Source organism: Eleutherodactylus coqui, chromosome 4 (genome assembly GCF_035609145.1).
Source record: "Eleutherodactylus coqui strain aEleCoq1 chromosome 4, aEleCoq1.hap1, whole genome shotgun sequence".
Lineage (NCBI taxonomy): Eukaryota > Metazoa > Chordata > Amphibia > Anura > Eleutherodactylidae > Eleutherodactylus > Eleutherodactylus coqui.
The window spans coordinates 35,509,975-35,528,333 of NC_089840.1; the positions used below are offsets into that span (position 1 = coordinate 35,509,975).

The window sequence follows — 18,359 nt, forward strand, 5'->3', positions numbered from 1 at the left end:
CCCAGGTCATCAGGGCCCGCCGGCCACCTTAAACTCTCTGCTCAGCAGCACTTGATCATCAGCATGCAGCCACCTGAGGGTCAATAGCAGCATTCTGCAATTTAGAAGGTCCCACACCAATAACATGCCTATAAGTACCAGCAGACCAATGGTGACTTACCTATTGGAGGTCCCACCATACAGGGAGGCTCCTGAATAATGCTGCACTGTGACTCCTGCATTAACTAGTAGCCTATCATTTGGGGTCTCTATAGCACAGAGGACCAATAAAAAAAAGAAGTGAAGAGAACCTGGGGTAACGGACTGCTGATGATCTGAGGTAACAAGTGTACGGAGCCGAGATCCCCAAGTAACAGCTCCTCACTGACCTGGGATCTCCTGATTTTTGATGCATTACTCCTTTTTTAAGGTCATTAGCCCCGTACCATGATCGCAGCTCCACTGTTGTGAAAACACATGACTCTGCAGAGGGGAGTCACATTATAAAGGGTCTTTATTTTCAGCACAGCTGGGATCAGCCCTTGCCGAGGGTTCTCCCCCCCGGCGTCGCTATGTACACGAGTATAAATATAATCTGACACCCGCAGCGCAGTTTCTAGTCTCTGTGGTTGTCAGGTCACAGGAGGAACCTGCCGCTGACAAGGAGGAGGTATTGTCCATCGCTGGCTGGTGTGCGGTCCGGGAAGATGCGCAGAGAAGCAGCAGGGGAGACGGATGACTGTCCCGAGAGGACTACCCATGGGGGTCAATAGACAAGGAGCAGAGGAGTCAGAGGCCTGAGAAGGAGGAGTGTGATTGGAAGATGGGTCCATTCTCCTGCAGAAGAGATGGAGGATATTAAGCTTCTTCAGAAAAATCTAAAATGCATTTGTTGAACCTTCTATCTATTTTCCTCCCCATTTTCAATACCTCTGCTTGCTGCTGGTATACTTCCATTAGGCTGAAAACGCATCCTAGCTTACAATGAACCAGTGCAAATCTCATTCCTAACCTGGACACTGGATAATTAAAGGGGTATGCTGGTAATACGCCATCACTTATCCATAGGAATGGAAATAACAGATTGGTTGGGGGTCTGACAGCTGGGGCCCCCACAAAACCTCCAAACTGGGTGCAGTGTCCCCTATGTAAATGAAGCTGCGGTTGAGCGTGTGCGCTGCCGATTCACCCACCCCTATAGAACTGATGGAGAAAGTCGGGGACAGTACTTGCCGATCTATGGCAGTCCCGTAGGGATGAAGGAAGCGACAAAATGCCTGCTCAACTGCAAAGCTATTAATATGAAGGAGGTGGAAATCGGGACCCCCGTTCTGGCATTTAGTGCACCCCTGAGCTCCACTTATCAGTACCAGAACCCCCCTAGTTGTACCAAGATCACCAGTTATCCCCTCTCCGCATCTGTCACGAACTACATCTCAGCAGCGTTGAACTCTATAAAGCCTCATCTGGGCTGCAGGTGGCTCCCCGGACCCCCGCAACTCATCTGAATCGCTGCCACAGACCCTCCTGGAGGAGAGACATCAAAAGCGGCGCAGGGCGGGTGGTTGTTTGTCCTTTAACCCTGTGTTTGCCTTACATGTTGGCCCCATTCCTCCATTCTGCACATATTTCATACTACAGATGGTTTTCATCAAGTCACGCTGACTTCACTGCTTCTGGTGATAACCGTCTGATAGACAAGCATACTGGAGAACATGGCGGCTACAGGGGGCACGTCAGTCATCACTAAACCGCGCCATTTATTTACAGACACCTGTGTCTTACCTGAGCATCATAATCCAGGACAAACGGGGGGATCTCTATCTGGTCTGGGGCGATGGCGGTGAAGAGCTGGTGGAGGCTGTCAACATGGTGGACCTTGTCCTTTAATCCAGACACGGTGAAAGTTGTGAAGAACCAGGTGGACACCTGAAGACGAAAGGTTAGGTCAGTGAAAGGACATCGACCACTTAAACTGAACAAGGAGGAGTATTCTAGCCAGGATGCAGCACTTCTAGCCCCCCCACATCTCAAAAAAGGGTCCTATGGGGGGGGTTCTAATCTTGGCTCTTCACGGTAGAGATGGCAAAACCCAGCGCTCTGTCCTGGCTACCTGTATCCGTAGCCCTCATCCCGGGAAACGGGCGCTACGGAATCCCCTTTAACTTGTCATCGCATTTATTAAAAATATACATATATTATATATAAGAGCTAGCTGCATTTGTAACGGTCCAATGAATTAATATATCACATTAATCCTGCATGGTGAACACCAGAATTGTGTTTTTTTTATAAAACTACTCTCTCCAAGAAAAAAAAAGGTAATAAAAAGCAATCAAAAATTGTATTATACCCCAAAATGGTACCAATTAAAACTATAGGTTACCCCACAAAAACAAGCCCTCACACAACCCCACAAACAGAAAAATAAAGAAGGTCTGTGAATGATCACGCGACAGCTCTAATTGGCCAGCAATCAATCCAATCACAAGACTCGTTTGCTGAAGGCGGGGTATTCAAAGCCCCATCACCAGAAGGAGAGTCTTGTGTCAGTGCGAGGACACGGCAGCCTGCCGCAGCCCCGGGTACCAGTGCGAGAGACTCAGACGCCACTGGCTAGTTTAGTATTGCCGTTTTTGTTTTTTTCCTCTTTTTTCATTTCGCTAGGGCTTATTTTCAGGGGAGCGCTTATATTTAACCCCCCCCCTCTTAAAAAAATGAATAAAAAGATAAAAAAAGGTTAAAACCTTTGGTAGAGCGTATTTTCAGGGAAACACTGTAGTACTACATAAAAAACCTTTGGAAACTTGGCATCACGGTCATCATACTGGTCCACAGCATAAAAACAACATGGCAATTTTACTGCATCACGAACACCATAAAAGCAAAACTCCCCCAAAATGTTCTGCCCCCCCCCCCCCCCTTCCCCACTCAAAATTGAGAATCGTTCGTTCTAAAAGTACGGACATCGTGCAGTTTTCGTTAATGATGCACTCATCGTTGTCTTTCAGCTAGATGAAAGAGGACGATGGGCCTTATCAGTGCCGCACGCTGAGTTCTCGGCGGGATACCGCTGATACTACTGTTTCAGCTGCTATCCCACTCAGAGAACACAGGAGTATGCAGAAGACAGCGCTCCAGCTGTGTTCTGTATACCCCGCTCGGAGTGCTCAGCTGTATACCAGATGAGTGCTCCATTAACACAGCAGGAGTATGCAGAAGACAGCGCTCAGCTGTATACCAGCTGAGCGCTCCGAGAAGACAACAGCTGTATGCAGAAGATAGCGGTCCTGCTTGTCTTCTGCGTACAGCGTGAGACTTCATTTACACACTTAGGCCTCTCTCACACAGGGTGTTTGCAAAAACGCTGCGATTTTCAACGTTGCCCATTCATTTCAATGGGAGGCACAGGGCTGAAAACGCCCAAGAATCGAACATGCAGCGCTTTCAGCCATTCATTTCAGCCCCACTGAAATAAACGGGAGCCTTGTACAGCGTTTAGCACAGTGCCAAAAACGCCCTGTGTGAGGGAGGCCTTATGCAAAGAGAACGTTTAATACGGTCCCTCACACTGCCGTTTGAGTGAATTTTGAGCGATCCTCTTGCCGTGTAAATGCACACAACGATTATCGCTCAAAAGATGTTTTTTCAGTGTTAATCGTTGTGTCTCAATGGGCCTTAAACAGTAGTCACTTCCATGCAGTGCAGCCCCCTATCTGCTGCTTATCAGACACCATCTAGAGGTTGAGATTTTCCCCTGTGTTCTCCATCATTATTTTGTGTCATCAATCCTACGATCCATCAGCACATCATCACATGACCAGCTAGAAGATATACCATCTCTGCTTGCTGGGAGGACACCAATTATCAACACTATATATTTTCACCTACAGACCTATAGTTATAAGGTCAGGAGACTGAACTATCATCTCCTTCCTTATAACCGTGCAACAAGAACCTCTAATCATTCTGAGTTAACGCCCCTCTTAAGGAGCTTGTGTGGTACAGTCCATCAGACAGGAAATATGAAGAACATAAAAGCCAGGTATCCCCAGGTGGAGAGAATGAGATCACATGACCCAGCTAAGAATGACTGCAGGCGTTTCAGATAGAAAGGAGTAACCAAGGTAATACTAACTATATATTATATGAATTAAAAAATACACCACCCCTCGCTGGGCGGCCTTTTAATACCTGTAAACAAAATCCAGATAAAGGAGGAACTACCAGAACCCTCTATGTGCCAATGTAATCTGCAGCATATCACAAGCCCAACCAGGTCCAGATAACATCTGCGTATTATGTTAAGTAACTTTGCAAATGCTTTAAAGAAGTTCCAAAAACTTTCTCTCCTGATAACATGCGGTGCGATTTCATCCAGGATTTTATGCCGGATGCTTGAAATGGAGCCTCCAGCGCGGATGTGAACGGAGCGAAAACCAGCTATGGGTTCAGCGAGGAGACGACTACTTAAGAAAAAAAAAACTAAAAACATTCCCGTTTAGAAGAGACTATCCTCCCCCCAACACTGTGCCGCTATCTACCCAGTGAAGAGACTATCCTCCCCCCAACACTGTGCCGCTATCTACCCGGTGAAGAGACTATCCTCCCCCCAACACTGTGCCGCTATCTACCCGGTGAAGAGACTATCCTCCCCCCAACACTGTGCCGCTATCTACCCAGTGAAGAGACTATCCTCCCCCAATACAGTGCCACCATCTACCCAGTGAAGAGACTATCCTCCACCCAACACTGTGCCGCTATCTACCCAGTGAAGAGACTATCCTCCCCCAATACAGTGCCACTATCTACCCAGTGAAGAGACTATCCTCCCCCCAACACTGTGCCGCTATCTACCCAGTGAAGAGACTATCCTCCCCCCAACACTGTGCCGCTATCTACCCAGTGAAGAGACTATCCTCCCCCCAACACTGTGCCGCTATCTACCCAGTGAAGAGACTATCCTCCCCCCAACACTGTGCCGCTATCTACCCAGTGAAGAGACTATCCTCCCCCCAACACTGTGCCGCTATCTACCCAGTGAAGAGACTATCCTCCCCCCAACACTGTGCCGCTATCTACCCAGTGAAGAGACTATCCTCCCCCCAACACTGTGCCGCTATCTACCCAGTGGAGAGACTATCCTCCCCCCAACACTGTGCCGCTATCTACCCAGTGAGGAGACTATCCCCCCCCCCAACACTGTGCCGCTATCTACCCAGTGAAGAGACTATCCTCCCCCCAACACTCTGCCGCTATCTACCCAGTGGAGAGACTATCCTCCCCCCAACACTGTGCCGCTATCTACCCAGTGAGGAGACTATTCCCCCCCCCCCCAACACTGTGCCGCTATCTACCCAGTGAGGAGACTATCCTCCCCCCAACACTGTGCCGCTATCTACCCAGTGAGGAGACTATCCTCCCCCCAACACTGTGCCGCTATCTACCCAGTGAAAAGACTATCCTCCCCCCAACACTGTGCCGCTATCTACCCGGTGAAAAGACTATCCTCCCCTCAACACTGTGCCGCTATCTACCCAGTGAGGAGACTATCCTCCCCCCAACACTGTGCCGCTATCTACCCGGTGAAGAGACTATCCCCCCCCCCCCCAACACTGTGCCGCTATCTACCCGGTGAAGAGACTATCCTCCCCCAACACTGTGCCACTATCTACCCAGTGAAGAGCCTATCCCCCCCCCCAACACTGTGCCGCTATCTACCCAATGAAGAGCCTATCCCCCAACACTGTGCCGCTATCTACCCAGTGAAGAGACTATCCTCCCCCCCAACACTGTGCCGCTATCTACCCAGTGAAGAGACTATCCTCCCCCAACAGTGTGCCGCTATCTACCCAGTGAAGAGACTATCCTCCCCCAACAGTGTGCCGCTATCTACCCGGTGAAGAGACTATCCTCCCCCCAACACTGTGCCGCTATCTACCCAGTGAAGAGACTATCCTCCCCCCAACACTGTGCCGCTATCTACCCAGTGAAGAGACTATCCTCCCCCCAACACTGTGCCGCTATCTACCCAGTGAAGAGACTATCCTCCCCCCAACACTGTGCCGCTATCTACCCAGTGAAGAGACTATCCTCCCCCCAACACTGTGCCGCTATCTACCCAGTGAAGAGACTATCCTCCCCCCAACACTGTGCCGCTATCTACCCAGTGGAGAGACTATCCTCCCCCCAACACTGTGCCGCTATCTACCCAGTGAGGAGACTATCCCCCCCCCCAACACTGTGCCGCTATCTACCCAGTGAAGAGACTATCCTCCCCCCAACACTCTGCCGCTATCTACCCAGTGGAGAGACTATCCTCCCCCCAACACTGTGCCGCTATCTACCCAGTGAGGAGACTATTCCCCCCCCCCCAACACTGTGCCGCTATCTACCCAGTGAGGAGACTATCCTCCCCCCAACACTGTGCCGCTATCTACCCAGTGAGGAGACTTTCCTCCCCCCAACACTGTGCCGCTATCTACCCAGTGAAAAGACTATCCTCCCCCCAACACTGTGCCGCTATCTACCCGGTGAAAAGACTATCCTCCCCTCAACACTGTGCCGCTATCTACCCAGTGAGGAGACTATCCTCCCCCCAACACTGTGCCGCTATCTACCCGGTGAAGAGACTATCCCCCCCCCCCCCCCCAACACTGTGCCGCTATCTACCCGGTGAAGAGACTATCCTCCCCCAACACTGTGCCACTATCTACCCAGTGAAGAGCCTATCCCCCCCCCCAACACTGTGCCGCTATCTACCCAATGAAGAGCCTATCCCCCAACACTGTGCCGCTATCTACCCAGTGAAGAGACTATCCTCCCCCCCAACACTGTGCCGCTATCTACCCAGTGAAGAGACTATCCTCCCCCAACAGTGTGCCGCTATCTACCCAGTGAAGAGACTATCCTCCCCCAACAGTGTGCCGCTATCTACCCGGTGAAGAGACTATCCTCCCCCCAACACTGTGCCGCTATCTACCCAGTGAAGAGACTATCCCCCCCCCCCCAACACTGTGCCGCTATCTACCCAGTGAAGAGACTATCCTCCCCCCCCCCCAACACTGTGCCGCTATCTACCCGGTGAAGAGACTATCCTCCACCCAACACTGTGCCGCTATCTACCCAGTGAAGAGACTATCCTCCCCCAATACAGTGCCACTATCTACCCAGTGAAGAGACTATCCTCCCCCCAACACTGTGCCGCTATCTACCCAGTGAAGAGACTATCCTCCCCCCAACACTGTGCCGCTATCTACCCAGTGAAGAGACTATCCTCCCCCCAACACTGTGCCGCTATCTACCCAGTGAAGAGACTATCCTCCCCCCAACACTGTGCCGCTATCTACCCAGTGAAGAGACTATCCTCCCCCCAACACTGTGCCGCTATCTACCCAGTGGAGAGACTATCCTCCCCCCAACACTGTGCCGCTATCTACCCAGTGAGGAGACTATCCCCCCCCCCCCCAACACTGTGCCGCTATCTACCCAGTGAAGAGACTATCCTCCCCCCAACACTGTGCCGCTATCTACCCAGTGAAGAGACTATCCTCCCCCCAACACTGTGCCGCTATCTACCCAGTGAAGAGACTATCCTCCCCCCAACACTGTGCCGCTATCTACCCAGTGGAGAGACTATCCTCCCCCCAACACTGTGCCGCTATCTACCCAGTGAGGAGACTATCCCCCCCCCCCCAACACTGTGCCGCTATCTACCCAGTGGAGAAACTATCCTCCCCCCAACACTGTGCCGCTATCTACCCAGTGAGGAGACTATTCCCCCCCCCCAACACTGTGCCGCTATCTACCCAGTGAGGAGACTATCCTCCCCCCAACACTGTGCCGCTATCTACCCAGTGAGGAGACTATCCTCCCCCCAACACTGTGCCGCTATCTACCCAGTGAAGAGACTATCCTCCCCCCAACACTGTGCCGCTATCTACCCGGTGAAGAGACTATCCTCCCCTCAACACTGTGCCGCTATCTACCCAGTGAAGAGCCTATCCTCCCCCCCAACACTGTGCCGCTATCTACCCGGTGAAGAGACTATCCCCCCCCCCCCAACACTGTGCCGCTATCTACCCGGTGAAGAGACTATCCTCCCCCAACACTGTGCCACTATCTACCCAGTGAAGAGCCTATCCCCCCCCCCCCCAACACTGTGCCGCTATCTACATAATGAAGAGCCTATCCCCCAACACTGTGCCGCTATCTACCCAGTGAAGAGACTATCCTCCCCTCCCAACACTGTGCCGCTATCTACCCAGTGAAGAGACTATCCTCCCCCAACAGTGTGCCGCTATCTACCCAGTGAAGAGACTATCCTCCCCCAACAGTGTGCCGCTATCTACCCGGTGAAGAGACTATCCTCCCCCCAACACTGTGCCGCTATCTACCCAGTGAAGAGACTATCCTCCCCCCAACACTGTGCCGCTATCTACCCAGTGAAGAGACTATCCCCCCCCCCCCCCCAACACTGTGCCGCTATCTACCCGGTGAAGAGACTATCCTCCCCCCAACACTGTGCCGCTATCTACCCGTTGAAGAGACTACCCCCCCCCCCCAACACTGTGCCACTGTCTACCCGGTGAAGAGACTATCCTCCCCCCCCCCCCCCAACACTGTGCCGCTATCTACCCAGTGAACAGACTAACCTCCCAACACTGTGCCACTATCTACGCAGTGAAGAGACTATCCTCCCCTAACACTGTGCCACGATCTACCCAGTGAAGAGCCTATCCCCCCCCCCAACACTGTGCCGCTATCTACCCAATGAAGAGCCTATCTTCCCCCCAACACTGTGCCGCTATCTACCCAGTGAGGAGACTATCCTCCCCCAACACTGTGCCGCTATCTACCCGGTGAAGAGACTATCCTCCCCCCAACACTGTGCCGCTATCTACCCGGTGAAGAGACTATCCTCCCCCCAACACTGTGCCGCTATCTACCCAGTGAAGAGACTATCCCCCCCCCTCCCCCCCAACACTGTGCCGCTATCTACCCGGTGAAGAGACTATCCTCCCCCCCCCCCCAACACTGTGCCGCTATCTACCCGGTGAAGAGACTATCCTCCCCCCCCCCCAACACTGTGCCGCTATCTACCCGGTGAAGAGACTATCCTCCCCCCAACACTGTGCCGCTATCTACCCGGTGAAGAGACTATCCTCCCCCCCCCCCCCCAACACTGTGCCGCTATCTACCCAGTGAACAGACTAACCTCCCAACACTGTGCCACTATCTACCCAGTGAAGAGACTATCCTCCCCCAACACTGTGCCGCTATCTACCTGGTGAAGAGACTATCCTCCCCTAACACTGTGTTACTATCTACCCAGTAAAGAGCCTATCCCCCCCAACACTGTGCCACTATCTACCCAATGAAGAGCCTATCCTCCCCCCAACACTGTGCCGCTATCTACCCAGTGAAGAGACTATCCTCCCCCAACACTGTGCCGCCATCTACCCAGTGAAGAGACTATCCTCCCCCCAACACTGTGCCGCTATCTACCCAGTGAAGAGCCTATCCTCCCCCCAACACTGTGCCGCTATCTACCCAGTGAAGAGCCTATCCTCCCCCCAACACTGTGCCGCTATCTACCCAGTGAAGAGCCTATCCTCCCCCCCAACACTGTGCCGCTATCTACCCAGTGAAGAGCCTATCCTCCCCCCCAACACTGTGCCGCTATCTACCCAGTGAAGAGACTATCCTCCCCCCAACACTGTGCCGCTATATACCCAGTGAAGAGAGTTTTTTCCTAGTACGGTGCAGGTATATACTATCTCTGCGGCTTGGCTATGGACTGTATACATTCCTTTGGAATCTCATGTATTTATCTGCTCGTGTTTATGTTCAATGGGGATTCCCGACGCTGCGTACAACTTATTTTGCGCATATATTGCTGTTGTGTGTGGGAGCGGGGATTCCCTTTGCTTCTTATGCCTGTGAACAGACCTCAGTCGACTAGGGGAATTCCCCTCTTAGCGCATGGATTGTCATTCACGGTAGACCCGTATCTGCGCCACCCGCTCGCTCAACACTTACAGGTGTTGATTATCTTGCGGATTTTCTCAGTCTATTAACCCCTATAGTAGAGGTGGTAGTTGACCCCAATGAAGCTAGGATGCTACTAGCGATGTGCTTAGGGTCCTTTTACCCCCATCCGCTCCGTGTTGTGGCGCTTCGCCTATGCAGCCATATTTGCGCTATTTTCTCAGTTTTCTCTTTCTAGGATCCCGTTTCCTATTTAGACGGCTCCTGTTTATCTTGGCGCCACCTTATTATATTTGGGGTTTCTGGTGACCCGCGCACCGGCACTTTGCGTATGTTTAGTTATTGGAGAATTGTGCCCCTTTATTTTCGTGGGGCGGGTGGGGTTAGGCGACTCATGATAGCGGTTACTTTTGAATATGTACTTCTTCCCTTCCTCTATGGCTGTTGTCGGTTATTTGTGCAAGTGTCCAATAAACCTGAGTAAGCTTATTCTGCGTGGGGCGCCTATTTGCTCATCTTCTCATATATTTGGCGTCTGTGCCTGACAGCACCGCATCCCCGAGACTGGATTTACACAGGCGAGTGTGAGGTCAGTGAAAAACTGACTGTTTCACTTGCAATTTCACAGAAATTTTATCATAAAAATTCATCAAACAAGCAGGAAAAACACTTTTTTCACGCTCCCATAGAAAATAATGGGTTCTTCATGCAGCAGAAGCGAAGAAAAATAGGACATGCTGTGACTTTTAAACCTTGGACTTATGTGCATTAACCCACTGAAATCAATGGGTTCTTTTCCCATGGGAATTCTATCCATCTTGGAATCGGACGGAACTCATGCGGGGGATGGGGAATCACCCATATAAATACACCTATACAAACCGTACTGCACTACAGACTAGCAAAGGCTTATTAGCAGATGACTGATGTGACAGATTAAGCGCTGGCTTACTGGACAATCACTGAGACAGTTGGAAGGTCTGGATACAGCCGGCCGATACTTACATTTATAGGGCGACAGGTTCCCTTTAAAGAACCCCATCTTTGCTCCTTTACTCCCCGTTTTTCTAAAGCACCGCATCTCATTCCTTCACAGACATCCTTATTACCTTCATATACGACTCCTCACATTATACTGTTCACTCATGCTTTCTCATCTTTTTCTCTAAGACACTGACCCCCCGTCTAATCCTGTCTTATCACCCGTAAATCTTTGTTTCCTCATTGGATCCTGCTGCAGTCCCTCTATTGCCTTCTGCATCTCTATGGATCTCATCTTACCTCCTTACAACCCTATAAGCTTGTGTTCCTTCATGGATCCTTCTGCAGCCCCTTCTTGTCTTCTACATCATTCCCATCTAAGCTCCCTCACAACTATATTACACCTGTTCCTTGCACATCTTCTAGATGCTCTCCTTAAGGAGAGATGATACCCATTCCTGTTCCTCTTTTACACTAATCCAAGTTCCAGCTCTAACTTTTAGAGTTCTGCTCCCCCCCCCCCCTTCCTCCCCAGTAGGATTCTGCTTCTTTAAGGCTAAAAGCACCCAACGGCCATCCCAGCGATCCCAGCTCAGTGAATGGAGGTGGGGTGGGTCGGGTATCATTCTGGCCCCCACCCCCCGCAGTAACCAGACAGACATTGATAGATGGTTTTTTGGGTCTGCATGAAAGATCCAATCAGCGTTTTATCACTAATCGTTCTTCCACTGTCTGAATTTACACCCAACAATTACCGTGGGACCCCCTGACTCCAACGAGCGCTTTGTACAATACTTGTGCCATGTGAAAGGGCTTTAAAGGTCTAGACCAGCACCGATCCATGAGATCAGCGCTCTTCTACTGGGGCTTTGGGGTACTATTACACAAGTGCCGTTAACTCTCCTGGAATAGCGCTCGCTACTGGGCTGCTGTCAGCCTGGCAATTGTCAGGAAAATGCGAGCGATAGCGCCACCGCTTGTCCAATCACTCCCTTACACAGACCTATTCAGACTTTATTAAGGGTCTAAAGGTTCCAATTGCCCAGTAATTAGCCAGTATGAATGTGCAAGCAATCAACTAATGAGCAAAAGCTCATTATTCTGCATCATAAACAAGAAAACAAACAAACAATCTCCCCGTGTGGAAGGGGGCTGCTGACAAGGAGGATATTGTATCAGAGGCGAACAATCGTATTAATGATCGTATGTCTCCTATAGAGCTGGTATCAATCTGTGGAGCCGTCTACCATGGCTGATGTTGGGGCATGTAGAATCTGTCTTTCCCACAGACCAGTCACTTGTCAGCCGCACTCCTCCCTATTTACACGGAAGATGTGCAGCCGACCAGCAAGCAGTGTTATGCTTCTATAAACAAGCGTATCAGCTGACGAGCTCACTCATTCTGTTCTTGGTTACTGGATCCCTTCTTGGCTTCCTCTGGCCATCTTAAAGGACTTCCTGTCTGCAATCTTAATCTGTGATCGATAACTTTCTGCTTTCTTCCAGACAACGAATCCGGTCAGACTGTCCTTATAGCCCTTTTAAGGCACATTTACATGAAGCGATGATCGCTCAAACGACAGTTTGAGTGGCGGCTTTGAGCGATTATTTTGTATAAACTATGAAGTAGCTACTCAGCTACTTAAGAGCAATTAAGTGTGTAAATGAAGCCTTAGCTGAAAGCAGTTAGTAGCCGGAGGGCCATTATCTGCGCTCAGATCCTTTGTTCTCCACGGGAAAACAATGCTATCAGCGTTATCCTCCTGCAGAACTGCTGATAGGGCTGAAGGACGATTTTTAGGTTGGCCTGAATTTAACGATCAGCTAGCAGTGCCCGAAAAGTGCACGATGGCCGCATGTTTAGACGCAATGATTATCGTTAAAGCAACCACCTTTTAGCGATTTTTGAGCGATCATCGCTACGTGTAAATAGGTCTTTAGACTGAACAAGGATCTCACTATTCCCTTAAGAACATGGCCTATTTTGGCAATGAGGAAGCAACAATTTTTGGGGAATTTTCATCTCCACTTTTCAAAAACCATAACTTTTTAATTTTTCCATCAACATGGCCGTATGAGGGCTTGTTTTTTTTTTGCGTGGCAAGCTATAGATTTATCAGTATCATTTTTGGGTGCATCTATTCTATTGTAAAACTTTTTTTTTTTGAGAGCAGGGAGAGAACAAAAACTCTGCCCATGTTTTTTATTTTTTTACAGCATCAATCATGCAGCATAAAAGACACTGTACATTTTCTGTGGGTCGGTACGATTACAACGATACCAAAAATACAATTTTTTTTTTAGGTTTTTCCACTTTTGCACAATAAAACACCTTTTTTTTTTAAATTATAATTATTTTTACATTGATGCCTTCAAAGTGCCATAACTTTTATTGCTCCAGTTCATTATGGACACGATGATACTACACGAGTAAACAAATTTGTCTTGCATTTTTAATTTTTTTTAATGAAAATAGGGGAAAATGAGCAAAAAGGTTGCTGGCAGATTACATTGTTATCTGCCGTCTCCCGTTGAGATAACAGCCTGTGGTTTACTGACAGATAAATGTGTTTGCTTTACCTGTCAGTGGCTGAACGATGGATTTTAAGTTCACCTTAAAATAATTGTTCAAACGAAAAGTGCACAATGCCCACATTTACATGTAACGATCATCGCTCATTTTCGGTCGTTTGAATGAATTTTGAGCGATAATCGTTACGTGTTAACGGGCCTTTATTCTCTCATCCTACCATATGAAACCTTGTCTTAGCTCCCTAAGCACCCTGTTACCCCCCTTTCCTCTAACAGATGGTCTTAGACCCCACACATCCCTATTAACTTGTATTCCTTATCCTGCAATAAAGCTTCTATTGGCTTCCCAAGAACATTTCCTATTCCCTTCATACAATAGTATCCATTAGCCAGCTCCTTCATATTTTATCGCCTCCTGTCGAACACCCTAAAAACCTTGTTATCTGCTTTTATTTTCACACAATAAGTTTAGTCATCACATCCCTACGATTCCTCTTCCTCTCCTACTATAGATCTTGCCTTAGCTCCCCAACATCACTTTCTGTTCCTTTCATACAATGGATCCCATGGTGGCTCCATCAGAATTTTTACTATTACCTGAGTAACTACCTAAAAGCCTTGTTTTCCTATCTTACGACAGATCTTATCTTGGCTCCCTGACATCTCTTCCTGCCCCGTTTATGCAATGGGTGCCATCCTAACTCCCTCACAGCCCTATTCCTTCATCTAACTTGTCTTAGCTCCCCAACAACCCTGCTACCTCCTTTTCCCATCATACACTATCTTGTATTCGCCGATTTACACCCCCGTACCTAGTTCTCTGTTTATACAATGGATACGGTCTTAGCTCCCTCACAACTCTAGACCTCCATACATCAGAGGGATGGAGGACATGGCTTTAGGGAATGTATCCATGTGTAGCGATGTACACTTGTAAGTTGTGGATGTCAGTAGGCAACAACCACAGAAGTAGGTGCAGTAACGATGGCCGCCCCCAGGATATACAATACGTTTATGTAGCGTTTCACGAATTCACTAGCAGAACCACAACAGATCACTGAAGAGTAGATCTCATTCCTCCTCATCTCTGATCCAGTTAGTGAATGGACCCAGAGGACTGAATCCCACCAGACGCCCGTGACTCTCAGGGTCTCTGTACTCCAGTAAGTCGGCCCTCACAGCTGTTTCTCCTTAAAGATGCATTGATTAAACTAGACGCTGCCAGTAAGACCCGGCGGGATAATCATCACGATTTCGGAGAGTCACTTGATGTCGATAGTTTTTCTTTCTGGAAAAGTTTGAGAAAGAATGTGGAGATCTGACGGATCTGGAGAGGGTTTGGATTTTATGCGCTGGCGAGGAAAAAAAGGACTTCAAATTTGAATTTCAGCATTTCAATCAAAGTCAGGGGTCATTAAAAGGTGGAGCGGATCAGCGCCCCGAGAAGCAAGCGCCGGCGTCACCACGCACTAAGGGAAGGAGGCGCTGGGTACAACATTATGCAGTAACGTCGGGTTCACATCTGCGCTGAAATCTCCGTTTGCGGAGCCGTCGCGCATCCGGCACTAAATACCGCAAGAAAAAGCCGTGCGTGCGTCCCGCCTTTACAAACTAACCCCTTAACGTGGGGGTCGTCGTCGTCCCATTCCGTAAGCCCAAACACGTTTCACTTTTCTGACAACTTGTTGTACAAAGGCTTATTTTTTGTGGGATGAGATACATTATTTCATTTGTCTCTTTTAGGGTTACATATAATATATTAGCATTTATTAACCCTTTCTAAACCCTGAAATCCTACCATTAATTTTGTTTTAAAATTTGCTCCATTCATTAGGTTACCTAAAGGGGTTGTCCCGCGGCAGCAAGTGGGTCTATACACTTCTGTATGGCCATAATAATGCACTTTGTAATGTACATCGTGCATTAATTATGAGCCATACAGAAGTTATAAAAAGTTTTTTACTTACCTGCTCCGTTGCTAGCGTCCTCGTTCCCATGGAGCCGACTAATTTTCGCCCTCCGATGGCCAAATTAGCCGCGCTTGCGCAGTCCGGGTCTTCTGCTCTCTTCTATGGAGCCGCTCGTGCAGAATGCCGGCTCCGTGTAGCTCCGCCCCGTCACGTGCCGATTTCAGCCAATCAGGAGGCTGGAATCGGCAATGGACCGCACAGAAGAGCTGCGGTCCACGGAGGGAGCAGACCCCGGCGGCCATCTTCAGCAGGTAAGTATGAAGACGCCGGACCGCTGGGATTCAGGTAAGCGCTGAGCGGTTTGTTTTTTTAACCCCTGCATCGGGGTTGTCCCGTTTCGGCGCGGGACAACCCCTTTAATTCCAAAGTCAGTATAACTGCAGCGACACCGAATGTATACTTTGTTGAGGGTTTTACTACCTCTGCACAATTTAAAAAAAAAACACATTTGCTTTTGTGTCACCGTACTACATTACTTTTTTAATCTTTTCCATTGAGGGAGCAGTTTGCAGGGTGAGCTATAATTCTTAGGGCTTATTCACAAGTCCGTATATCGACCGGGTTTTCACAGCCGGCTGATATACGGTGTCCATTTCTGCAGGAGAGGAGGCAGGCCGGGGCGAAAGCAGTGCACTGAGCTCCCTGTCCCTCTCCACTGTTTGCAATGGAAGGGGCGGAACTGGGGTGGAGCCAAGTTCCACCCACTGCAAATAGTGGTGAGGGGTGGAGATGGGGCGGGAGCTCAGTGCACTGCTCCCGGACCGCCTCCTACCCCTGCAGAAATGGACACCGTATATCAGCCGGTCGATATACGGACTTGTGAATAAGCCCTTAAAACAACTTTTTGATCCCTCAATTTCTTTTTTTTTTTTTTTTTTTTTCTCAAACAAAAGGTTTCAGCAAAAAAACAAAACACTAATTCTATCACTTTAACTTTTTTGTTTTTAAGGCATTGAGCATACGGGATAAATAATGGGATCATTCCATTAAGTGTTCTTTAAAAAGGTTTTTATTCCATGTGGCATTGTTTGATTGGAAAAAAAATAGTTTTTTGGAATTAATATATTTTTAAGCTTCAGGCTTTAATTTATTTTTTTTAGCCCCACCAGGGAACTGGATTTTCCTGATCTCTTAGATATCACACTGCGATACTTCTGTATTGAAGTGTACTTTGCCTGTCTGCGTACATAGTAATCAGTATACAAAAAGGTAGTAGACATGGAGGCCTTTAGGCTCGTGGCTGCCGTAACTCCTCGCCGCCTCTCACTATGGCATGGTGGCGGCTTACGATGACGGTTAGGCTCTGTTTACACCTCCGTTAGAGAAGCAAGAAAGGGGAATCACCTGGTCAAATGCATCAATTTTATGATGGAAATGACTATATAGGGTCCGTTCGGTTTTCATTCAGCTGTCTGGATTTTACCGGAGGACCAAGTCCTGCATGCAGGACCTTCTCTTCCAGCATTTCATGCCGGATCGGCGACCGAGGCTCTAAACACAGATATGAACACAAGTCTCAGACAGTTCCGCTGTCACTACTGAATGTGGCGTCTGAAGGGTTAAACAGCCCGACTTGCACTGCATACGCACGGGAGTGGGTGGGAACATTAGATAATTGATCTAATATATGGTATGATAAAACCAGTGTGGGGTGGGAAGGGGCTAAAAGGGGAGCATACAAACTCCATTAGTAGTAATGTGATGTACTTTCACTCCCCACCACGTCTTGTTACACAGAAACCCGTTACAGAACATATCGCACATCTCATCTTCTGTCACACACAGAACTGCGATATTACGCCACTTCTTGTTACAACAGGCACGCGCTTCGTCTCTGCATACATTACACCCTAGGGCCGGCTCCTTCCATTCATAAATCTCATTCCACCTGAGGACAGACGACTCTTATTCACGTTCATTGGAATAAACGGATTGCCTTATTTTATTTTTCTCTACTTTTTTGGGGGGACATTTGTTATATTTTTCATACATATAAATACAATAAGAATCGCAAACTATATTTTTGAGGCAGAAGAGTAAATATACACATAAGGGGAGATTTAACAAGCCAAACTTACCAGAATTCTAGCTCACTTTTCACCCCCCCCCCCAAAAAAAATGGCGCCACGCCCTGCATCACATTCATTATGCGTTAGACACTTTCTTGGCTCTGCCCCCTGTGTAGCGGCCGCTGCTTGCAACTGCAGTTCCCACTGATATTCAAAGAGCTGCACCTGCAGTTACAAGAACCGGCCACTACAAGGGGTCAGAGCAGCAGCGGAACTGACACCGGACGCCTGATCAACTGATCGGTCGGGGTTCTGAGTCGTGGACCCCCGGCAATCAATTATTGATGACCTATCCTGAGGGCACATCATCAGTACCATTTGCCTAGAAAATCCCTTTGAATGTATGCCAAATATGTACAAACTAGGGCGATATAAAGATAGGCCAGGGTGTTTAAACAAGCACCACATTCATCACCCCGTCACCGATACGTTTAGCGCACTTTCAGGCTGCCTGATCTACCTGTTAGACGGGATTAGTAAACTGATCCCATTGTACATACATGATATTTGTAAAGGTTTCCCAACTGGCCAGTTTAGCAAGACGACTTGACACGCTGACGCCGATAACAGACGAACCCTGGCTCACCGAGCCGCGACATTTATATTAGCGCTGGATAGGATAGGAGCATCCGAGGTTATAGGATACATTGCCTTCCATTCTGCAATCAGAAGGGCTCTGCGATACGTTCCCTTTAAGGCCTCAAAGCCTGGATTGCTGAATACAGTATAGAGATCCACAATAGATGCGGCATGCACGCACCATATGTAAAAACACAGCAAGTGCCAGGAAGCGTGCTGGCTGTATTGACCCTCTCGATGTATGGGGGAGGGGAGTTCC

General features: G+C 48.8%; 1 protein-coding gene across 1 annotated transcript in view; it reads right to left on the reverse strand.

The window, feature by feature from the left end:
• Positions 1–475: 475 nt before the first annotated feature.
• GDAP2 (ganglioside induced differentiation associated protein 2) overlaps positions 476–18,359 on the reverse strand; it is a 44,087-nt gene continuing 26,203 nt past the window's right edge. Inside the window, exons 13-14 of the mRNA XM_066599225.1 lie at positions 1,765–1,908; positions 476–816 (exon numbers count right to left, since the gene is read on the reverse strand). Coding sequence (XP_066455322.1) covers positions 769–816; positions 1,765–1,908 — 192 coding nt within the window. The 3' untranslated portion in view covers positions 476–768. The remainder of the gene's footprint in view (positions 817–1,764; positions 1,909–18,359) is intronic.